Below are 25,262 nucleotides of genomic sequence, written 5' to 3'. Positions count from 1 at the left end.
TGGGTCCTAAATGGCACTGCAGGTCCTCCCACGTGTTTGTGGAAGACCCAATGCTGGAACATAGGTGTTTTGTTTTCTTTTGTTCTGTTTTAATATACTTTTGATGCAATCCTAACTTTTGATGGGAGAATTTACTTTGCAGTGGATGAACTCTTCACTCGTTCAAAGCATATAGTGCAAATTGGCCTTCTTTATCCCATACCCTGTGATAGTTTTCTTTTTTTTAGCCATTTCCTCTTGTTTTCTCATCTTGTGAAGTGTGTGTGTGTGTGGGGGTGTGTGTTCAAAATTGCATTTCATAGAGCTAACATCTGAATAAATCTCTGCTGTTTTTAGGAAGGGCCTTTTCTATGACGCACACCTCTGTGAAATCCCCTGTCTCTAATGGCACTTTCAGCTTTGATGGCCAGGTGAGGAGTGATGGCCATGTCTATCACACTGTGCACAAAGACTCAGGTTTATACAAAGACTTGCTACACAAAATGCACCTGGACAGGTCCACTGATGAGAAGCCTGCTCAAGAAAACAACTACAAACTTTTACGACGCAACAATAGTTATACTTGTTATACAGCTGCTATCTGTGGCATGCCTGTGCATTCTTCATTTAAAGCAGCAGATACATCGACTCCCGAGGACAGTGAGAAGTTAGTAGGAGACACAGTGTCCTACTCTAAGAAACGAGTTCGCTATGACAGCTACTCCAGCTATTGCAACGCAGTGGCCGAGGCAGAAATTGAGGCGGAGGAGGGTGGAGTGGAAATGAAGTTAGCCTCTGAACTCACAGATCCTAACAGGCCCCCAGAAGACCCTGTGGAAGAGGACAAGGAAGAAAAGGACACGTCTCAGGTCCATCTGCTTTTCCACTTCCTCCAGATCTTAACAGCCTGTTTTGGATCCTTTGCCCATGGAGGGAATGATGTCAGGTAAGAGGGTGAGATTGCACAAACCAGCAATTTTAAAACTTAAGCGCTTGAAGCAAGGTTTGATAGCTGGTCAGAAAGCATATTTCTGCAGGCAGATGATAAACTGCACTGTGTTCTCAAAGATCGCTATGCTGATGTCCACAGTGCTTTTTACAAGTTTGGCTGCTAGGTCTATAGCTTTTCTTCTCAGTGGTAACATCTTTTCTCATTTAAGTAACTGTGTAATATAGGTTAATTCAGGCTTAAGCACTGAGAGCCCCCCAGAGATTGGTGCCCTGGCATGCTGACCACTCTAAAAACAAACAAGACAGTCACTGTCCTGCAGAGTTCACAGCCTGTTTCAACTACAACAATGGCTACCAACAGCAAGTGACAGGTTTAGGCTACTTTTGTAATTAGATGAATTTCTTCTCTCATCACATTACATGGCAAAAAGAGGTGTATGAAGAATGTCTTTCTTTGGATTGCTGCAGCCTTTATAAAGTTCCTTTTGCTTTGAGTTTTCCAGCCATAAGGGGGGTCAAGGACTATGTGAGGTGGTAGACCGCTAAATAGCCCAGAAACTGTAACAAGCCTTGATGTTATTTTGAAGTTTATAAACTACATGCACAACTTCTCTACCTGGCATAGCTCTCAAACTAAAGGGAGCTAACCCTGAGGATCCCTGGACATGTTCCTGTGCCTTGTGCAAGGAGAGGACATCACAGAATGTCCTGGGTTGGAAGGGACCTCAAGGATCACGAATCTCCAACCCCCTGGCCACAGGCAGGGCCACCAACCTCCGCATTTCATACCAGGCTGCCCAGGGCCCCATTCAACCTGGCCTTGAACACCTTCAGGGACGGGGAATCCACAACCTCTCTGGACAGCCTGTGCCAGCACCTCACCACTCTCTTGGTTAAGAACTTCCCTCTGGTATTCAACCTAAATCTTCTCTCCTTCAACTTTAAACCATTTCCCCTTGTCCTACTGTTATCTACCCTTTCAAAGAGCTGAGTCCCCTCCTGCTTATAGGCTCTCTTTAGGTACTGAAAGGCTGCAATTAGGTCACCTTGCAGCCGTCTTTTCTCCAAGCTGAACAAGCCCATTTCCCTCAGCCTATGGGCAGTTCAGACATGAGCAGGGTCAAATCTCCTCAGTGCTCAGTTAGAAGATTCCCATCTCCTGATATAGTTCTGATACACAGGAGTTTTATCCAGAGATGCTATCACTGCTGAAGTACTCTTTTTCTGACAGAAGAAGCCAGTCACTTCATCTCTCGGTCATTTGGCTTAAGAATGTCCGTCTTCAGGCCCTGTGGCATTAACATCATTTTCAAGTAATAAAGAAGAAGTATCATCCTCTCAGAGTCTTACCTCCTGTTTGTGTTGACTTAGCTGACAAAGTCTTGGAATTGGCCTTAGAAATTGTTTATCTGCATCTTTTTGCCATCCACTTCCTGGTCGTATCCTGTCAGAAAAATACCCTTCCAGAGAGGCAGCCAATGTCTCTTTACTCTTTTGCCCACCTCTTTCCCTGCTTTTTTTTCGCTCCATGACATACAAGAGTTTTGACCAAAGGACTCAGGAAGTAGGCTCAGGGTGGAGCATTTTATGCCTTCCTCAATTGCTCATCTGCTTATGACATTGCTTCATCTGCACAGACATGCTGCACCCTTCCCTCTCAGTGGGTGAAGGGTGGTTTGCATGCTTTTCCTATGGGAATTTTTTTTTCCTTTAGGATTGGGCAGAACTGGCTCTTCCCCAGGCCTGCGCTGATCCATGTGGTAATGTTCCCACAGAGATCCCTGTGACAGCATGCTCAGAGGGACCAACTGTAGAAGCAGCAATCCTTCGGGTTAAGCTTGGGCCATCCCGAGTCCCCTTCTTGTTGAACCCTCACAGTTTCAGATGTGAGTTACTGGTGTCAGTTTCAACATTTGCAACAGGGCTTTACAGCAATCATAGCTTTCATAGCCCTTCTTAGGCATCTGTGCAAACACTGTCCCACACAGCAAGGAGAACAGTTATTGCTCCTAGCTGTTGTCAGCCACCCAATTTAACTCACAGCTCATCTCAAAAACACTTAAGAACATGTCTCTGCTCCCCCATCCAGCCAGTATCCTGGGAATTCAGAATAATGCTTTCTGAAGAGCCTTCTTGTTCTCACTCTTGCTACTGCTCTCTTCATTACAGGCATCTGGCTTTGCGAAGGACACCTTCATGTGATGATGTCTTCCCTCTGGATCAGAGGGCAGCATCCTGACTTTCTTTTCACTTGGATGTTTCCCAAAGATCAGGACTTGTGCTCAGGCACTCTGAGCAGGAGCAATGGCCCATGGAGGAGTGTACCCAAGCTCTGACAGTGGCCAATGGCAGGTGCCAACAGGAAGATAATATGAGGAAGAGCAAACAGTACTAATATTTCTTCTCCTGTATTCCTTCTCCCAGCATCCGTAGCTGAGAGGCTGCTTGCCTCAGATCTTTTTGTCTGCAGCTCTGCTTTGATGACTTCCTGCTCCAGGACTTTGTCCAATTACTTCCTGAGTAAAGTAATTTTTGTTTCTTTGTCCATGCTGAAGATTTGTTGTCTGTTTAACTGTTGCTTATATGGGAATTGTCCTTTTCTTGCTGCACTTTCTGCATCTCTTCTAGGTTGCCTTTTTGAGACTGAAGGGAGAAGAGACATGCCTATGCAGGGTATGGATCTGACACTTGCATTCCTTGTTTCATTCTCTTCTCCTTTTGTAATAACTTGTGAAGCCTTTGTCATCTGTAAAGAACTGAAGTGCTGTTTGAGTAGATTTACTCACCATTTCTGCTTTTCTCTTGCTCCCTTTTAGCTGGTTATTAATTCCTAAGAGAGCCTTTCCTGTCATCTCATGACAGCTTAATTTCTGTAAGGGCCCTTGTTGAGGGACCCTGTCAAAATCCACACACAGCGTACTCATTAGGTCAAGCCAAGGAGGCAGCACTTGGCTATGTCAAGATTTCTCTTGTGTCAGCTCATCCTCAGCTGAGCTTCTAATTTTCATAGTGAATGAATGGCTTTCCTTTGTCCCCTTTCTGGTGGGAAGTTTGCACTCTACAACAGTAAGTACCTATGACACTCGTGTGCTCTCTAACTGATGTCTGTAGGTATTCCTCAAGGACTGACATGTTCTTGCAAGCACTGCTTGCCTTTTCTGTCAGCAGGTGAAGGCAGTAGAAATTGTTAGAAGTGAACTAAAGACACAGTCCATTCAAAAATCAGATTTTGAGTTATCATAGAACCACAGAATGATTTGGGTTGAAAGAGACCTTTAAAGATTACCTAGTTCCAGCCCTGCTGCCATGGGTAGGGGCAGTTGCCTCTGTATCAGATTGCTCAGAGCCCCATCCAACCTGGCACTGACCACCAGGGATGGGGCATCCACAGTTTCTCTGGCCAGCGTGTTCCAGAGCCTCACCACCCTCTGAGTAAAGAATTTATTCATAATGTCTTATCTAAATCTACCATATTTTAGCCTAAAGCCATTACCCTTTGTCCTATCGCTATACTCCCTCATAAAGAATCCTTCCCCAGCTTTCCTGTAGTGACCCCCCTTTAAGTCCCTGTTGGTAGTTGGTAGGAGCTGGACAGGATGAAAGATGAAGTTCAGACCCTGTTTGGTGATGTTCTGTTCTGCCAATAGCATAGTTGCTCCAGAATTCCCCATTTGAAGTTCAGACCCTGTTTGGTGATGTTCTGTTCTGCCAATAGCACAGTTCCTCCAGAATTCCCCATTAGGACTGGCTTGTTGCCTTGGCAATATTCTTTCCTGAAAATTCATACCTTTTAATGTTTTACAGATCTGTACTTATTTTTGTCAGTGTGATCCTCCCAGACTTGCTAGCAGGTCTGTATTTTTATTAAATACATTTCATTCCAAGATCTGTTTTAAGCTGAATTCATGTAATCGCAAAACTAAAGAACAAGTTAGCTTCATTTTGTCAGGGCTGTTAAAAACGCAAGAAGATGGTCATGGATCTAAGATCTTATTCCAGTTTGCAAATGAATCCATTCTTGCAGATTTACTGAGTTCCAGCTAACTCATGGTAACTAAAGACTAAAATGTTGAGTGGATAAAATGCTCTGGGGATGCAGATTTCTATCCTGTTGATTGTGTAGTGCAGATATTTTACTTGTCTGCATGTCTAGCAGAGCAGATTTCTTACTGGGCTTTTGACTCCTCAGTGTATTACATAAAGATCTGCAGAGCTTAGGAGGCAGTGTGTAATTTTATAAATAAGGGAGCAGAACCTCACTAGTAGCATGGCTTTCTGTCCATGTTTCTGTGTGAAAGCAAGCCTTGGCAACCCATCTTCCATTGAGCTCTGCTATTTTTTCTCCTGTCTTCCTCATCCCCCTTCCTTCTGCTCATTTTGAGTGCTGTTGCTGTTTCCCTATTCTTTCTCATCCTTGAATTCTGACATTAAAATCCTGCTTGCTTCTGCATTTGGTTTTAAGCTCCTTCATCCTATGTTCAGGGCAGTGCCTACTTCATCCAGCTCTTTTTCTTTGGATTTGCCTTCTCCATTCTCCTTTCTTGTCTCAGAGCTGTCCCTCCTCGCACTTCTGTTTATTTTCCATCAGGCTGCTTGCTATTATCCCAGGGAGGGGCAGGAGCAGATGAGAGGAGCAAAGAGACAAATTAAAAGTGAATAGAAAGAATGCAACTTGCAGGTGGTTAAATGTTTACAACAAAAGGCAGCAGCATATGGTATGGACTTAGCCATGATACTTCTCTGAAACTCTTGATGGAGCAGAGGTGCCTCATACGGTTTGGATAGCAGTGTAGTGGCAAAAAAATCATTCATGAATTTCCCTTGTTTCATTCTTCAGTCCTTTCCCCTGGACCATAGAGAGCTGAATCAGTAGTTTGTGTTTGACTGCAGAACTAACTCAGCATAAGGGTAGCTAGACCCCAGTTTCTTCAGAGCTCATCTCTGCCATTCAGCATTGCAGAAATACCTATCAGCAGAGATAGCGATTGCTATCTCTGGGCACTGATGTTTGTCACTGGAGTTATGGCCAACAGCCACAGGGATCCTTGCCAAGGCAGCTGTATGTTAAAAGGAGCAGGGAGCCATGGTGACTCCTTATTTGGCTGTCTGCTCTGTTCAGACCATCCCTTCCTGCTGCAATAATCATATGCATGGTGTTGGGGATGCTGGAGCTCTTCCAGGGCCAGGACTAACTGAGCCAGGCCCAGAGCCTTGAGACACTGCAGTGCACATGGTCTGAATGAAATCTAAAGAATTTAAAATCCCAATGAAATGTGTTGGGACAGACCCCCTGAAAAAATGCTGTTGTTGGATTTAATCAGCAGTGCTGAGCGGGCAGGTCACACTGGCTCGTCATCCGAGCACAAAGGGAGCATGTCAGGTCATTGCAAGGGCATCGGGAGAATAAAAAGGGCAGGATGGAAAAAAAAAACCCGGGCCAGGAGTGTGACATGGGGAGAGCTGCCAGCTTCCTAAATGCTTGTTCAGAGGCAGCTTTCCAGAGAAGCTAGGCTTTGTTGGTCATCAGGGATTATATGCACCTATGGTTGTGCTGGACCGAGCGCATTTCTGTATTTCTGTAAATGCAGGTTTGTTCAGCAGGAATCCCAATGATCCACAGTGCGGTGCCACTGAGGTGACTGTATAGATGCAGACAAGAGAAGAGCCACCAAAGCTGTAGGGCTGATGCTGCATAGCAAAGCCTGAGTTAGCCCTTTCCTGAAAGCCAGGGGAGTTTCAGAGCTATTTCAGAGCTAGAGTAAAAATATTTGTGTATTTCTAAAAATTATTTCAATGTTTTACAAGCTGAATCTCTACTAGATTAGGAATATATTGTTATTCAGGGTGATGTGAGTGAAACTAGGAGACATCTGTTTGCCCAAAGGCAGATGAAGGAAACTTCTCCTTTCCCATCCCTAAAGGCCTAACTGGAGTTACGGGTCAGAGCACACCAACAGCACTGGGACTCACCTTTTCCCCTCTTCTCAGAATAAATGCAGTGAAATGAAAGAAGCAAAGAGTCAGAAAATTGTCAGTAGCTCACTACACACAGAGCACTTAGTGGGATTCAGTTTCCTGGCTGAATAAGGGATCTACAGGAGCTATAATAAGGCCAGATTACAAAATGAACATTTCTTATTTCCTCCCTGAGAGCTGTAGCCAAGATTACTTAGAATATTTTGGAAGCTAAGCTGTCTGTTACTATTACTGAGAGCAGCTTCAAATCTGATTTCTCCTGTTTTCAATAGCAATATGTCCTGAAAGCGCAGCTGATCTCCTGAGTAGGTTTGGATTTTGTGTCTTGAACTACCCAAGTAAGTGCCTCTATAGCTGTGCCATCATTTCCTTGCCACACAGGCCAGTGAGAGAAGAGCAGAAAGAAACTATTCTCTCTCCCTTTGCCAGAATCACACAGCACAGACATTTTTGGGAATGGCTTGTCCCTGCTGGTGGTGCAGATCAATGCCATTTAGGGAGAGGGATTTCTTCCTGTGTGTCTTTACCAACCTTGCCTCTCCAAGAGGTAGGAATGGCAGAAATGTGTATTCCTGTGCTGCAGTGGATGGCAAAATGTATTTTGTCCTTTCCTGCAGCCTGCAGGGATTTATGCTTCAGGGCCATCATTTACAGTGCACGGTGATGAGCTACAGGAAAAAATATGTGGTTTTCATGACTCAGAACACACCCAAAGCTTGCACTTCATGGGGCATATCTGTGACACACTGTTGTCACACAATGGTGTGTACACATAACATGGTACATAATACTGTAGGTTTTTGTAAGTAGGTTAAAAGCAAGAGCCAGGGCCCTTTCTTGATCATCTGAAATCTCTGGAGTCTAGGATGTATTTTTTGCTGTTGGCACACTACATGGGCAAACTTTCCTTGCAGTGTTAATCAGTTACATGATATCTCCGAGCATGACTGCAGTATAGGAAAAAAAACAGTATCATCCCACTTCATTTCCCAGTGGGAAGTTCAGTGGCAAGTTTACTGTCATTTGTGAAATCCTGTTTTGGAAAATACTTGAATGAATGGGAAATGTGTAACTCTATGTGTAATGCTGGAAGTTTAATATAGATTTCTCAGCTATTTTGCCCATAGTTGAGTTTGAATCACTGGTAGTGTGTGCACTAATCTTCTTCCAGTCAGCTTGAAAAAATGGCAAAAACACAATCTGACTTTCAGGTAGCAAAGAATTAAAGTATGGTCATCGTATAGTCCATAGCTCATAGATTACAACAGAAAGCTTAGTCAGAGTCTAGCATTCAACTACAATTAGATTTTCTTTTTGAGCAAATCGCTAAAATAAAAAGTAGCTAGGAAATAGTGTTGCTAGTTCAAAATATTATGGCAAGTTGCATGAGGTTTGGTGATATCCAGAGTTCTCAACTGATGGTATCCTTTCACTTCTGAAAAAACTTACTTTTTACTTAAAAAAAAAAATAATTAAAAAAAAGAGATAATCTTTGTTCCTGTAGACAAAGAACAGGACACATGACCCAAAAGCACATATAATTCTCTACTTGCATGTGTGTGTGTGCATGTATGTTTGCATGGCAAACTGGTAGTTGCTAAGCCTGTCTCATGACAGCTGAATGTTTTTTGTTGGTGTTGGTAATACTATCTGTCTCTCAGGGGAAAGGCGAAGCCAACTCTATTTATAGTTCAAATGAACTGTCAAGCGTTGTCTTTCACAACAGTTTTATAAATGCTTGGGGACAGATTCTCAACTGGCACGAATGAGCAGGAAAAGAGAAGTCATGCCAATTTATGTTAGTTGAGAGAGCTAGAAGATAACCAGGAGGATCAGAAAGCACTTCAGAAATGGTCCAAGCCACTTGACTGTGCCATGGTAACACGTGTCTGTGAGCACAAGTGCTGCTGTAGTTATCTGCTAGTTCTGGATCATGCATCTGCAGGTGGCAGGCAGCTTAACACCTCTCATGCAGCCAAGACCAGCAGAAATAGTAAAAACTGGGCATGGAGAGCATGCTTCATGGCAGACTCAGGAGCTGGGCCTCTCTTGCCATAATGTGTTATAAATTCAGCATAAAATTAACTTGCATTGGAATCTTCTTGTGCTCAGTGGAAAAATGCATATTATAACATTGATTTGTAGATACAGAAAACTTAAGTAGCACCCCAACAGGGACCTTTTTATCTTGGCTTTTAGATGCAAAACTAAGTTGCATAGGAACCTACTGGCAGAGAGATAGAAGCAGATAGGGATCCAGACCCACTTGGTGACTGCCTGAGGCCTTTTTCTTTTTTCTCTTCTCCCTCTAAACAACTGTGAATCAGACTTTCCCAGATGGGACCTCCAGCACAAATACACATTAGTTAAAGCAAGTAAAAGAGCTGTCATGGGAGGGTAAGAGAAAATCACAACTTCAAATTACTTATGAAATGAGTCTTGGCCAAACGTTTGGAAGATTTTAGGTCTGCTTTCCTTCTGATCATATCCTGAGTCAAATGAGACAGAACTGGTGGGAAATTATTTTGCAAACCACATCCTAGCATAGCCCATATCATGGTTCAACTGCTTAGTCACTCAGCTGCAAGAGACATCTGTTCACCACAGAAGGTCTTAAAGTCTTTAACAACCTTTTACTAGTGTGCTGTCTCTCTCTTACCCTCCTGTTGGGACTGGTTGTCTTCCACTGATAAACTTTTCCTAGTCCCAAGGATGACTGGTTGCACATGGTAATGGCAGTGTCTTGAAACTGACACGTGCTGTACCAAGATCCTAATCTCTGAAGCTGGTGAATCAGATTTGTTCATTGATAACTTTCTGGCAGTTTAGTGGTGGAACATGGCTGATGGCTTCTTGTAGAGATGTTCCCCACAAGACACAGGAAGCACTGATACCACAAGACCCTGAGACTGGACCTGAACAAATCCAGAAGCTACACAAGTAGTAGGCTGGAGACGCTGGCTCCACACCACTGCCAGTTTGCTGCTTGATGGTAGCCTCTTGCAGGTATTCAGTCTGGGACATACAGTTGTTCCTAGGAATTGAATGTTTAAGCCATAATGAAATACAGAGAGAGGAGAAATGCCCCTGTGGTATAAATATCTACCCAGTAGTGTTGATACCTATGTATGACAATGTAGTTAATTACTTTTTGACTTCTGATCTGACACTGATCCAGTGCTCCTCTGCTTTCTTTCCATCCAGGGATGATATCAGAAGTGCTGCCATCTGTGGTTTGGTATGATCTCCTCTGATCTGTTTGGCAGCATTATCCACTTCGATCCCCCATAGCTAGGTGCAAGTCAGTGGAGTTTTGCTTTGTCCTCTCTTGCCACAATAAGAAAATAAGCTTTTCTTTGAGGATTAGGATTAGTTGATTCACAGAGTTGTAGCATTTGCAAATAATTAAAACTGGATTTTGATACAAAAGACCATCGTTTTCTGCTGTTGTTTTTGAAGCCTTTTCTGTCTTCCCATTGACATTAGGACTAACAAATATCCATGCACATTCTCTTCAGAACAGTCAGAAATCAGTGCCTGGGCTTGCTCCAAAGGCACTTGTTATTTTCAGCAGGAAGGTTGTCCCTATGTCATTTGCCATAATAAGAAGGGAAAATCAGTTTTCCCTTTATTCATCTGATTACTGTTCTAGTTACTCTCATCCTCAGCTGCCTTCAGCACCCTTTAGTTTGAGGTACAATGAATTGTGTTTCATGCACAACAAGACATTAAAACATACATGCAATTTAACCTGCACCTGCAAATGGTGGCCAAGGAGTTGCAAGTCAACTTAAAAATAATAGAAATGCTTCATTCATGTACCTTTTCTACCTTCAAGACAAAGCAATTCTTGCATTCAGGCACTAAAGCATGACTGTATTTATGCATTCACAAAATTCAACAAATCAAATGTATATTCAGGTATTGAGATAGAGCAGAATGTTAAGGCATATTTGTTAGTGGAATTCTCTCTTTATTTAAAGAGTATTTAGTTTTTCATTCCAGTGTCTTCAAACCCACTGGATTTTATTATTCATTTTAGCTCACTAATTTATTTCCAGCACTTTTCTCAAAATCTTTAAGATGTATTCGTTCCTTTTTATACCAGAGAGTGTTTTCAAGCACTTTTGTTTGCCTTGCTGCTTTACTGTTATATATGTTTACAAGGGAAAATGCCTTCCTGGTCAATTTCCTTCAGCGGTACTTCTCAGTTTTAGGGCCAGGTTCCACAAGGAGCAGGAGAAGGGAAGGAGGAGGTGTTGTGTTGCTCAGACATGCTGTGCTGGTAGTACGGAGGACTTGGCTGTTAGTGCGCAACCTCTTCTCTGGTAAAACTGAGGTTGAACTAAATGATTGACTGTAGGTTGAAGTGGCTTGCTTTGCTCAACAATTTATGTTAAAATGTCCCCTGTTCCAACTGTGTGCTTTGGAGCAAGACCAGCAGCTAAATTGAGACAGGGCAGGCATAGCTGTTGGTGCTGCACGTGTCATTCACCACCACCAGCTCTCTGTTATCACTTTACAAAGAAGGGAGCTTCCTGTTCCTATTCAAACTTTTTAAAATGACTTTGGGCAGGTTTGCACTGCTTTCCTTTTTGTTATTTAGACTTAATTACAATACTGCCTTGCTCTCCATGCTTTTACAATTTGTGCTAAATGCTACTCCGTGGGGCAAGTTTGGTTTTAGTTGAAGAACTGCAAAACAACAACAACAACAAAGTAATGTCAAAGTTCTTATCTGCTTTTTGGTATTTAAGCCTCTACAATAACTGGATGCCAGCTTCTGAGTTTTTCTGCTAACTCTCATTCTGAGAAATGTGTTTTTTTCAAAATAAGCATAGTCAGAAGTCTTCCTCCGAGCACTGGAGCGTAAGTAAGGCACCAGTATCCTGCAGCGTGCCTTTGGAGTGGGGACTTCAGTGTCACTGAATTTCCATGGATTTCTAGACAGCAGCAGCAGGATAGCAAAATGAGCTTATGCTAGCTGAGTGTCACCAAGTAGTTCTCTCTGATCCAGCCTAATCAGTTAAGCAGTGCATTTGGAGAGGACTTAGTCACCTTCCCAGCTGCATTCTTATCATATCTCTAAAAGTTGCAAGTTGTCAGACTAGATAATATCTAGATGTTCTCTAAAATTCTCTAGCATTATCCATTAATTTCCCTCTTCCACAAAAGATCGTTTAATTCTTGAATTTCACAGATGCAGAGCTCTTAGATTGATAATCTTTTAGTTAACTTCAGTGTGATACTGAAAACGCTGTTTTTTTCTCAGAACACAGCTGTAAGTTATCACCAACTCTGACATTTCTGGAAATGTTTTATTAAAGGTAAATTGTTTTCAGCACTTGCTATAGTTATCAGTGGTGAAGTGACACTTGAAAATGCAACATGATAAGAGTCTACTGCTGCAGTCTTCACAAGTGTAGAAGAGTGTTGCCTGTAGGGTCAGCAGTTCTGCACACACCGTGAAGAAAAACGAAGCACAAAAAATTCCCTTTTAAGGCAATTATCAACATTTTTATAACTCGGGTGATATTCTTCTGTTTTTTCTAGTAATGCAATCGGTCCCCTTGTTGCACTCTGGCTAATCTATGAACAAGGTGGTGTCATGCAAGAAGCATCAACTCCTGTCTGGCTGCTGTTTTATGGAGGGGTAGGGATCTGCGTGGGTCTCTGGGTCTGGGGCAGAAGAGTTATCCAGACCATGGGTAAAGACCTCACTCCAATCACACCCTCAAGGTAGGTGCTCAGTTGTCATTATGCTGGTTGATCTTTGTGTGTGAGCCAGTCTGAGAAACTGCTGTGGCAGTACTTTGTTTGCTGGTTTTGCTGTGCTTTAATGATAACCTGGCTTTGATTTATGTGTCTTTATGAAAAAATGAGAAAGAAGAAAAAGAAAGGAAGGATGAAAAAAAAAAGAGACAAAGACAGAGAAAATGAAAAAAACACGTACATGCTTGTAAACTAATACAGAGTGAGTCTGAGGTGTGGAGGTCTATGTGAACAGAGTCTTCTGCTGATGACCTGACTAACATGGCAGAAGGTGTATGTGGAAATTGTGACGTTACAGTCGCCTTCCTGGTGTGCTTCAGACTACTTACAACCTATGTATTCATTACAGTAATTTTTGTCCTTGGAACGTATTAGACCTCTACTGGTGCTTAACCAAATTACTAATTAGGCATGATTCACTGCAGCATAACATAGCAAAAACTCCTGACGCAATGAGCCGTGCCACCAATTACTGCAGGTGACTAGCCCATACTGTTTCCATTATTCAGCAGTTCCTTGTTCTCTTTATTTATATGACAAAAATCAGTTGGAGATAAACGGTTGAAGAAGACGCAGGTAAGACTTTGGCACACCGCATGTGGTATCAGTCCGAGCTGATGCAAAGAGTGATTGTGAAGTGTTTTCTTATGCTTCCCGCAGTGGATTCACTATTGAGTTGGCTTCGGCGTTCACAGTTGTGGTAGCTTCCAATGTTGGACTTCCTGTCAGTACTACACACTGCAAGGTATGCCTTTGCCGAGTGACTGCAGTCAGGGCAGTCTGGATTATTCATCTTAAACTATGCTGCTCAAATCAGTGGATAATGGCACGTTTTTGCACAGGAAGTGTGGCAAAGTGGCAAAGGAAAAACAACCCTTAAAAAAATATATATCAAGATTCCAAATATTGCATTGACGTTGTCGTGGTAAAGCTGTTGCAATTGGGCATGGCAACCACCAGAATGTGAACTCCTTTAGCTGCGGTTGAAGAAAAGCATTGCTTACCAACACGTGGCCTCAATTTAAAGCAAACAATTGCAGGGGTATCTGGCATTGAAAAGCCTGGTTTCCTCCAAAGGTGCCATTTGAACCTGATTGTGTAGCGTTTCTCCCTTGTTCAGAGGCTGCGCACCATTCATCATTTATACTTCACTTTCTTGATAAGTGCATGGCATGGGATTTCCTGCATATAACTCTTTTACTACAGGTTTTCCATCTGTCTTTTTTTTATTTCTTCACAGTGGATTTTGCATTGAAGTAATGTGTGCGCTAACGGTACTTGTAGCCTCAAATGTGGGTATTCCAATAAGCTCCACCCATTGCAAGGTATTGGAGTTTGCAGTGACCCCATCAGTAAATCACATCACTAGGACAAACTGTAACAAAAAACGAGATGTACCAATTGCTGCAGATTGCCTTCACTATGCGATGCACCATGCAGACAAAACACCAAAGACTGTATAAGGCAGGTACAGCTGAGCAAAGTCAGCATTACAAGTATTTGCACAAAAGTGTGGAATGTCTTTGATCCTTGCCTAGTTCAATATGGAACTAATGTAGACTTCTGAAAATAACATAGGCTCATAGTTTGTGTGATCCAGGCTACATGTAGTTTAGAGCTGCTTGTATTAAAAAAACAGTGTTACATCCTTATGCTAATAATTTAATTCTTTTCTTCTATTAAACCAATTCATCCTCACTTTTGTGCATTATAACACAAAATACAGTCTCTATAATTTGATATTTTATACATAAATATATGTACACACATATATATTTTATAAAAGCCCAGCTTGAAGTATAGACAAGATTAGTAAAGAGAAGAATCTAAATGTGTCACATGCTATAGGAGGAAACCTGTGCAGGGGCTTGTAGAGTGTTTGGACATTTGCACTGCAGAAGAACACAGTGGGAATTTGGAGTTTGATTCCCCAGGAAATTCATGAGTCCAGTGTAATTTCTGCCTTCCCTTTGACTCTCTGTGGACTCCTGGGCACTCAGAGCTGGCTGTATGCATCACCTTCCATTAGGGCTTGGTGAAGATCCCCCAGGCCAGAGCTGGCAGGCGCTCTGCTTAAAGATGTACCACTAAGCCCTAGCAGGGCCAGATCCTGAGGGATTCACTGCTGCACCTGGAGGGCCTTGGAGCCCTTCCAGCTCTGCCAGGACAGGTTTTTGGGGTGCAGTGCTTTGCAATGCAGCAGGCAGGCAGTGAGATACTGGGCATACTCACCAGTGGCAGTGAAAGAATCTCAACATCCACAAATCTCGCAAAATGCCCAGAGTTAGCTCAGTTGGCCTTTTCTAGTGAAAACTGCTTCTTCAGAAAGCTCCCCACTTGCAAAATCATTTCTTTCTTTCTACTGTGGAGTCCTTTGAGCAGTAGCCAAGCCTGGACTGTTCTGAAAGACTGTTCGCATTTCCCAGTGTTGGCCTAACTGGTTCCTCTGTTTCAAGCAGGGAAAAAGTTTGTAACACGTGAACTACTTGTGAAAACAGTAGCTCCAAAACACCTCCCTTTCAGCTGACTCAAAGTCAAATACCCAATGAAGAATTTGCCAGGGAGAATAATGCAGCTTTGATTATCTGCACAGTGTGCCTGGAGCACTTCTAGTCAGCTGTCAGAAAAGAGAAAATACACTTTGGTGCAGACGAATAGACCAACTTTAAATGCAAAAGGGAAATTTCTTGGAAGCCATCAGCTAATGAGAGGGCTGTGTTAGAATGTATTCATTAACTCAACACAGTCAAAGGCTTGGTCTTTTTTCTAAGGGCAGGGCACATTAACTCTTTAAAAAATGCTTCCGTAAAAGTGATTAATGTGGTTAAGTCTTCACCTCCTACCTGCAGCTTGCAATGTATAATTAGATAGGTTGTTCTTAATGGGAGGATCTACCTCCTAGCAGGATTAGGCTGTTCCAGAACATCACATTACTACACAAACTCAGTGTTTCAGCAAAACAAAACTGAATTGAGAGATCAATTGGGCAAGGGCCCAATGAAGACATAAGAGAATGATTATCTGTCATTCATTCCATGGGAAAATGTCTCTCTGACAGCATTGCCAGCTTCTCCATCTTTCCCTGCAGAATTTCCTGCAGACATATCGGAGAAGCAGTTGCCACTGAGATAGAAGTGTCTTTTTTTTTCAATCAGCAGGAACACGATTTCACCTGTTCAGCCTGCCTTGAGGTTTAGCATGGAAAAGCTGGTGTGCTGTGAATGCATGCCTCCTCTTTCTGCTGCCCAGGTAGGCAAGCAGGTAATGCTGGGTCTCACATGCAGTACCTGTTGTTTACTGTAAAATGTGAGATCTACAAACAAGTGCTTCTTAGCTGTGACACACTGAGAAAAACAGAGTGCAGGAGGTAGGTGGTTTTTCTGTGCAAAAGCAACTTTGCTGAGGTCACACTGCTAGCTCTATTTTGCTGTTACTATTTAGGGTATTGTAAACACTCTCTGTGTTGCTATTAACAGAGTTATGGTAGTGTGGGTATTATTTTGATGCACCATTGCACAGGAACAGGAGAGACAAAAGCATTTCTGTATTTCCTGTCAATCTGCTCTAAGCAGAGCATACTGAAGGCAAACTGCACTGGTTTCAAACCAATCTCGAAGTAGATGTCATCTGAAATTCCACAGAAGGTGTAGTTGCCCTACACCAAAGTTTTAGCTACTCTCCTAACCTTTAGTCTGTCTGAATTACTATTAATCAACTAAACTTTAATGATGTTTAAAACATATTACCAATGCCATCATTGCTGATACCTTTTAAATTTCAGGAAGGACTCAGAGACTACTGTACGTAAATTTCAGGCTTGCTCAATAAGCAACGCTCTTTGTTGTAGCATGTCGCACTGGTGCTTAAAGCATGCAAAATGTAAAGCAGAGCCTAACAGCCAAGCTGCTGGAAAAGTACTGTTTCCCTGGATTAGTACCTGAGATGTTCAGAAGCTGGGAGTTCCTCTTAGTTGGGCAAAGTGCTGCTTTTTTTCGAGATTCCTGCAAGCTACTTTCAGACAGGCCTCATGCTCCCCCAGCTAAGCACAGCCTAGCATATTGTCCAGTCCTCGTGTATTCAGATTAAATATTGTCTAGCAAATTTCCTTATTAAAGCAGGTTAACCTACAGACAAAACAAAACAATCTTTTGGTTTCATTCCCTTAGACCTATACCTCCTGTAGAACATGGTCCTTCAGGTAATTTCACACAATCTTTAAGATGACCTTCAAAGCATTGGGTCCACTCCTCTGGAAGGACATCTCATGCTTTCTTTAAAGCAAAGCCTTTCAAGTCCCAGTACATCAAGTTTAGTTTTTCCTTGTTTTGTCACAGGAGCATTTGATTCAGTGATACGAGAGTGATAGGGTTGTCAACAAAGTGTTCTTGCCTCTAAAAAGAGAGGTTAGGCAGCAGTTAGAAGTTATACAGGTATTAACAAAGGTGTGGATCAGATATTCTCTTCTATCACACTCCAGCATTTATAATTTCCTTGGTTCCACACATCAGTTGCTTGTAGTCTATAGACAGGGACTAATACTCCCATTAAGAAAATGAACAAGGAAGAGGAAGCAAAGATGGCATTTCAGACTGCAGGAGGGGAGCATAAGCCTGGTTGTGTCTTGGAGTTTTAGTTCCTTCAAAAACGAATATTCTTTCCACATTCCTTGCTGCTTTACTGTCTGCTTTGTATAGACATGTATGAGTCTACAGTGTTTTGTTAGTGGCAGAGTGGCCATAATAATACACAGGGTTTATACCCAAGTTCATGAACTGAAAACTCATTTGAAAGAACAAATGATAGAGAGATAGTAGCTTTACCTTTACTGCAGTGTGTTTTATCTCTGAAAACACTAATCTTCTTGGCTGCCCTGTTAGTGTCTGTGAGGATATTTTGGCTATTTATCCATTCCCTATTTGAAGCCAGGCTTCTTGATATTCCTGTAGTTTGCATGCCCCCTAGCATCAGGCTGATGTGTTCATCTGCGGGGAAGATGTTAGCTCCGGGTGCTTTGCTTGGTGGCTGGTCTAGAAAGGCTGGCTTCCTGTGGAGGGCTTGACTGAGGGCAGTCATCATCACCAGAAGCTCTATATCTCAGTGTGCCGGTTTCAAGCATCTCCTGGTATCAGCTGACTGGCATTGGTGCAGACATGGTGAGGGAACTGGAACATGCCTCTCACATCTCTTCTTTCTCTCTCCTCCCACACTAACAAGGTGGGCTCCGTGGTGGCCGTTGGCTGGATCCGCTCCAAGAAAGCTGTTGACTGGCGCCTCTTCCGCAACATCTTCCTGGCCTGGTTTGTGACTGTCCCAGTGGCTGGCTTGTTCAGTGCTGGGGTAATGGCACTGCTTAGGTATGGTATCCTGCCTTACGTCTGAGGAGCTGTAAACAGGGGAAGTAGCCAAGCTAGTATCAAGGGGAGAAGCGTTCCCATGAAAGGACCGGTTGGAGAGAATCCATCTTCCATATCTAACTTCTTATCTACTGTACATAACAATGTGTCATATTGGTGACATGGTGATGTGGTGCCATTTCTTATGTATTAAATAAATATATATGCATATAGTAGGTAACAATATCTAAGTTATATTATTAGTGGGGTGAAAATAATTGCCTAGAATTTAATATTTAGAAAAAAAATGTACATAGTGTATCATTTTGGTGGCAATTTTTTAATCTTTTGAAGAGAAGTATGGATTAGGAAATGTTTCTTGTCCATTTGATATAAGAAGCGAGGTACAGGACTGCATAACACATGAATTTTTTTAAAGCTACTAAGATACTGGAACAAAATGTGCATAAAGTGCTTTTCATAAGATAACTGTTCATATCATATTGATCTTGATGTATCATAGCATAATGGTTATGGCTTTGTAAATACTTACAAACAGTAACTCTTAAATGGTGCATTTCCCTTATATATTTTGGATAAGAAAGTTTAGGAAGTACCAAAGAAGCAGGGGAATAGCTTACCAATAATACTTTTTTGTCTACACGTGTGGGTGTGTGTTGTGTTTCCTCACCTCTAATTTAACACTGTTTTCACCAAGCTACCAACAACCAGGCTCTTCCCATCTTAATGTAACTAAAAACAAAAGAAAACAAAAAAGCACACAAAAAAAAATTTGTTCTACTTGTTCTTGTTGCTTAGTAGGCAGAACACTGTTGTCCACACTAGCTGGCAGTCCACTGACTTTGTTTTGTGAAGTGTCTCACTACTTACTTTCCAGCTTTCCCTCAAGCCCCAGCCCCATTGCCCTGCCATCAGTCTCAGTGCCAGCACAGACCATCAGTCTTCTCTGTCTCTGTCCGGTGAGCCATAGCTGCCTGCCTTCTGGTACAGGAGTGGGGCTGCCTGGTGTGGCAGCTGTGCCATAAAACCCACTCAGCCCCACTTTTGTGGCTGGGGGCTTTGGCTGTTGGTGGCCAGCACTCGGGATGCAATTCCTCAAGGCAGCTCAGGGGACTTGATGCAGGAAGTGGTGAGCTAAATCCCTGCACAGCTTCGGGAAGCACATTTGGGTGAAGGTTACTGTTTGGTGGGTGGGAGGCAAAGGGCAAGGGGGTCTGGAAGAGGTTTGGAAATCTCTTACTGTTTAAATGCTGCTAAAATTTTGATAAACGGTCTTGGTACTCCATTGTGACTTTTCCATTGGTCATTCATACTAAATTTATAATAAAAGATAAACAGCCCCAATCACTTTTTACCTCTCGTTTTTTAAGGGTTCCTCATCTGTGTTAGCAATGCTGGGGAAGGGCACCAAAGCAGGAGAGGCTCACTGGCCCATGCCGTCTCCAAGGTGGTATCTGTGTTGCTGACCACAAGCAATCTATGCTGCTCCCAGGGATATTTGAGATGAATTTGAAAAATTGGAAGGTCCTGGAAAGTTGAACAAAGAAAAAGAAAGTATGAGGTTCTGTTGGCTTCTGGGGCATCGTTTGCAAGCAGCAGGGCAGAATTTAGAAGAAGACACCTGCAAGAATAACTCGCTGGAAGGTGAGGAAGAAACCATGATACCATTTCAGTATACAATGTATGAAAAACAATGCATACAACTCAAAAATCAGAACATGGCCCTAGAGTCAAAATTGCAGCCCCGTACCACAGCCAGTGCCCAAATACACAATAATTGCCTAGTGTGATCTACTCAGCTAGAGCCAGTTTGGGTGATGGCTACCATATGTGCTGAGGCTGGGGCCAGGTCAAGAGCAGACCAGCTTTATCTCAAGCCTCCTGACCTCATCCCTCATCCCACTGTTTTCATTTATATTATTTAAGCAAGATAAAGGGTCATGGAATTGTAGGAGTTGGTAGGGACCTCCACAGATCTTCCAGTCCAATCCCCCTGCTAAATCAAGTTCACTAGAGTAGGCTGCACAGGAAACCATTCGGGAGGGTTTTACATATCTGCAGAGAAGGAGACTCACAGCCTCTCTGAGCAGCCTGATCCAGTGTTCTCTCACCCTTGTAGTAAAGGGTGTTTGTATGGAAATTTCTATGTTCCAGTTTGTGCCCATTGCCCCTCGTCCTGTTACTGAGCATCACTGAAAAGAGCCTGGCCCCATTGTCTTGAGACCTGGCTTTTAGATGTTTATAAGCATTGACAAGATCTCCCCTCAATCTTCTCCTCTCCAGGCTGAACTGTCCCAGGTCTCTCAGCCTTTCCTCAAAGATGCTCCAGGCCCCTCATCATCTTTGTGACCCCGCACTCCATTCCCTCAAAAAGTTCCCTGTCTTAAACTGAAGTAGTACAGAACTGGACACAGTATTCCAGGTGTGGCCTCACAAGGACAGAATAGAAGGGGAAGGATCCTCTCCCTAGATCTGCTAGCCATGCTCTTTTTAATGCACTCCAGAATCACGCTGGCCTTCTTGTCCACTAGGGCACACTGCTGGCTCATGGCCAACCTATCATCTACCAGGACACTCAGATCCACCCTGTGCTGTACATCACACCTGCAATGATCTCAAGCATGAAAAGGCTGAAGCCCTTTGCAGCTTCCTGGAAAGATCAACCTCTTGAAGTAGAGCGGTTATGTTGCAGTATCACCTTTCATTAGCAAAAGGTTTAACCTTTTTGTCTGTGAAGCATCAAGTGTGGTGATTTTAATGTCGTCACTGGTTGGGCGACAGTGTTTATTTTAGCACCAAAGAGATAACCAACCAAAGAAGCCCTAATACCAGAAAGATGCTTAATTTTACATGTACCCACTTCCAATCAGAACACAAAGATGAGGACTTTCACTCACACAAATAATTTTTACCAAGATGGGTAATCAAATGTGCTACAAAGATCTAGCTTTACCCCAACCCAATTTCACTACCAGCCTAGGTGTTTGTTAATATATTTAATACACTTTTTCTTTCCCTCCATAATTAGCACACACACTGTTCTTTCTAATTGTATATATCTCTACAATTCTATAGCTAATCAGGAAACAACAAAGTTATCTAGCCTCTCTCGAAAGGGCAGAATTTTTGTATTCTTCCTTATCTTCCAGTATTCAGCTTCTCACTCAGAAGACCCCTCTGAAAGCCTCAAGCAGCAGCATATGTGGTAAAAGCAAGGAGATCCCAACACAGTTTCTGGCCTAAGTTCCAGCACCTGCAACACTAGTGCTGCTTTCTCAGCCGTAGCACAGCTGTGCCACATGGAGTGATGAGTATGATTACAACCTCCAGTTTTCTCAGCTCATTACCTTTGGTAAGTTTAAAAAGAGTGGGAGTCAAAGAACTACTTAAGTGCAGCAAACAGTTTAGTTTAGCTGCTACAAAACACATTTAAGAGTGAAGAATGAATGCAGAAACATGACTATAATGTTCAAGGAAACTCTTTTCTCAGAGGAAATGCATACAACTTCAAAAAAATGAACTGTCTTCTGTCTCTTAAGTCATGCAGAGCACCAGTGGTAATATCCTTGACTCAAATCAGATAGAGGAGAGCCAACTGGTTGGGCTGATAAGGGCTAATAGATCCTAATTGCCCTCCTTCCACCTCTCTTGGGCGTTTCCACTCTCATAGTCACTGGCCATGGTTCATAGCTCTATAGAAGCTCAGGTTTGAGCTTCCTTTCCTGGGTGATGTGCTGTAGAGGAGTTGGAGCTAGCCTTGTTCTCTGTTAGGCCTGGCTTACTTGCCTTTGGATCTGCTTTGTTCTTGCATGTCTACCTGATGGTCTCTACTGAGACTGGTTGCTGCTACCAGTCTTTCTCTGCTTGGCAGTGTGACTGCACTAGAGAAGCTGCTGTGTTACTTGTGCTGTGGCAACCTGTGTTTCCCTGTCTGTCCTCCTGGTTGGCACATCTCTTTTTCCTACACCTAGCTGTTGGACTCATGACTCCGAAGTGAATACTCTTTGCTCTGATGGCACTTAAGAGTTCAGCACTGCTGGAGTTAGGGATCTGCCTATTCCAAATGTGCTGAGATTACTCATGTTGGATGTAACTTCATGCCACTTGCAGGGCATGTTTGTGTATGTATGTTCCTGTGAAACACAGAGGGTAGTGTAACAGAAGGGTACGTGACACTACTTAGGGCTTCTTTGTTGTTTGTTAGTAGTAGAAAGACTCGGGTTTCTTGGTGAGAGCTTGTAGCCCGGACCTGGGAACTCTTGAGCTGTGAGATGGCAGAGTATGGTCTTTAAGAGAAGCAGTTGATCCTGAAAAGGATCTAGATAAATAGGTGCTTTTGGAGAACAGAAGGCTGTTTGGATGAAAGTCTAGTTCTATTTATATGCTGATGTTCCTCTTTAAGGAAGACAAGTGCTGGAAAAAGTTTTTTTGAAATGTTTAAAGATCTCTGACCTTGTCTTCTACCTTGTGTTAATTTTGCTTTAGGGATGCTGAGATGGTTTGATCGATCTGATGGAGCACTGCCTCCATCTCCTGGTCTCAGAGAGAAGGAGAGCTGGAACTAAAATAAGATGTTACTGCCGCTATTAAGACCTGTAAGCCCCTTCCTTCTGCTTAGCAACAGAGCTGAGCAGAAAGTAATTGTAAAGTATTTTTTTTTCCAGAGCACAAAAGGGAGGTGGTACAAAGATAAAAATCTAATTGCACTGGCTGTGTGATACTTCATTATCTTAGATTCTAGGAGAAAAAGATTATTTCAGTTGCAATGAATCAAGTCAGATTGTCATGCTGATTGCCACAAGTGATCCTGGCTTGTGGTTATCTTGCCAAAGTAACCTTTCTCTGAAAACGCTACTGCCCAGTGATGCGTTTTAGCACTGTGTGGTGAAACACTTGGTCCAGAGTGTGTTGCTGTTTTGAAGGATCTCGTATGCATGTTGTAACACTGTTCATGCTAATTGGAGGTTTCTAGAAGTACTTGTAACATCTACAAAAATTTGCCATACTATTAATCAGCTTCTAGATACAGAGTCTGTTTGTGACATGGGATCAGCATAAGCAACAAAAACTGGATCATTTCCATATCAGTCTTTCTAATTTAAGTCGCTGTCTTAAAACCAAGCTCTCAGGTGTAGCAGCATCAGGTATCTTGAAGCACATAAAAGGCAGAGGATTTATTTTGGAGAGCTGTTGGGGTATCCACACTCAGTAAAGCTAGTAGTTTCCTGCCCTGAATAACTTCACAAATACGATTCTAGACAGTATGCCTAAGAGCATATAAGTCATCAGCACCAGCGTGTAACATCACTTGTTTCCCTGGATTAATGGATGGTAGAACCAAGCACATCTCATAAGTAGATCTGCTAGTTCTCAGACTAGTACATACAGACTTTTAGCTCATATATACAATGCTTATGAGTTACCACTACATTTTCAGTTCTGGTGGAGCCAAGCAGCACATGTTACCCGATATAGAACTCCTGGCAAGAGCAAGCATTCAGGATTTTAATACTGCCCTTCACCATTAATGGAAATAAGTCTGCTTTGAAATCTTCTGGTAAAGAGCACTTAAAAGAACTGAAATGAAGTTAACTTCCAAACGCAGGGATGAGTTAGTCTTATGGTGACCTTGCACTCTACTGCTCTCAAGCAATTGTTCCCAGTGCTATGTCTGGTGCCAAACATGTGCCAATGTTGCCTACTTCCCTTCACTGAAAAAAATAATGTAATTGCCCAAGAAAAATAGTGTGTAGTCACTGGGTAATCACAGCTGTGTTGGAGCAGGTGCATGAAACAATGAAACAGTGAAGTCTCAAGAAAAAGAACAATATGAGGGGTAACTGAAGGACTATTTAGATACAGAGCATCAGTAGTTTGTGGTTAGCAACCTGCAGATGCTTGAATCAGGACCACAGTAGTGTACTTCCCAAAAGGTAACAAAATTATGTTCCTCTCCAAACAGCTTATTCTTACTGTCAAAAGAACTAGGATGCATCAACATTTCTCAGTGTTACTAAACTTAAAGACCTTCCTGACCAGGAATAGTCTTTATAGAGTCTGAGCTATGCTGACTGTGTTTGTCTTTTTTTCCTGTTCTCCCTCTTAGTAAATAGTATTATCTCAACTCACGAGTTTTACCTTGTTTTTTAATTCTCTCCCTGATCCCACTGGGAAGGGGGAAAGTGAGAGAACGGCTATGTGGTGTTAAGCGCTCTGCCAGGTTAAACCACAACACTATGGCAAATAGATGAATATTGTTTCTAATAGCTACATGCCTAGGGAAAGCTATAGGCTTTACAAAAGTTGTATTTGACCGTGTTTGCAAGCTACTCAATGGGTAGCCCAGGAAAAATAGGAGGAGGGAAGAAGCCAAAGGATGCATTATTTGTAGTATCATAAGTAGTTAAATGTGCCTCATGATGGCAAATAGTCTTAACTATGAAGAAAGTATGAGCAACAGGGAGAAGTTCTACAAAAGAGAGGGGCAAAGAATGAAAGGTAATCTAGTAACCATGTACCGAATCACCTTGGGAAGGAAGGAAAAGGAGGGAGGAGCAGACTGTTCATTGAAAATTTCAAAGTGTTAATTGTTAAAATTCCAGGTGCTCCCTGTCACTTCAAAGGCTGTTTGAAAAGAAAACCTGCTTCTGGGTGAGGACATGGCTAAGAGGAGGGAGAATTGGAATATATTATGAGAAGCAGAGACTCTGCTTTAAGGTGGTCAAAGAAAGTGAATATTCAACGTGCCTTCTTCCAAGATGTTGACTGGCAGCAGTCCTGCTTTGCCAGGTTTGAGTAACTGCAGCACTGTTACATAAAGAGTGATCTACCCTCTGGTCTTCAGCTCTGCTGCTCCAACAACCTGACCTCTTCTCTTTAAAAAGCAAACCTTAGATGACTTTTCAGTCACTTTGCAATGGACTAAGCTACTTTGCAAGAGTTCAGAGGATCAAGGCCAATGAAGTTAGGAATCTGAATGGCAGAGAAGTGGTATCTCAGAACTGAAAGATGGAAATAGCTCACCTTTCTTCACTGACTTAAAAATGAAGATAACATAGGAAGTTTTAATTCATCTTTCCCTTTCATCTGTTCTACAACTGTACTGCAGCTTATAAGAGTTCTCTGGTTTCCTAATGTATTTCCTCATAATCCTTGATGATGCACCAGAAAGAGGAGCTGTGTCAGCCTGCAGCCATCGCTAGGTGGTGCACACCAACTACCAGCCTGAGA

The 25,262-nt window shown here is 42.5% G+C and overlaps 1 protein-coding gene across 4 annotated transcripts in view; it reads left to right on the top strand.

Moving 5' to 3' along the window:
- SLC20A2 (solute carrier family 20 member 2) overlaps positions 1-19,375 on the top strand; it is a 57,489-nt gene extending 38,114 nt beyond the window's left edge. For 2 of the 4 annotated variants that reach the window (XM_072335159.1, XM_072335160.1), the window contains exons 8-11: positions 337-925; positions 12,460-12,645; positions 13,919-14,003; positions 17,893-19,375. In XM_072335159.1, coding sequence (XP_072191260.1) covers positions 337-925; positions 12,460-12,645; positions 13,919-14,003; positions 17,893-18,057 — 1,025 coding nt within the window. In that variant the 3' untranslated portion in view covers positions 18,058-19,375. Of the gene's footprint in view, positions 1-336; positions 926-12,459; positions 12,646-13,338; positions 13,424-13,918; positions 14,004-17,892 lie in introns of all 4 variants that reach the window. The other 2 variants (XM_072335157.1, XM_072335158.1) reach the window with 1 other exon arrangement.
- The last annotated feature ends 5,887 nt before the right edge of the window (positions 19,376-25,262 follow it).

This window comes from Excalfactoria chinensis, chromosome 4 (genome assembly GCF_039878825.1).
Source record: "Excalfactoria chinensis isolate bCotChi1 chromosome 4, bCotChi1.hap2, whole genome shotgun sequence".
Classification (NCBI taxonomy): domain Eukaryota; kingdom Metazoa; phylum Chordata; class Aves; order Galliformes; family Phasianidae; genus Excalfactoria; species Excalfactoria chinensis.
This window is presented reverse-complemented; position numbering and strand designations above follow the sequence as displayed.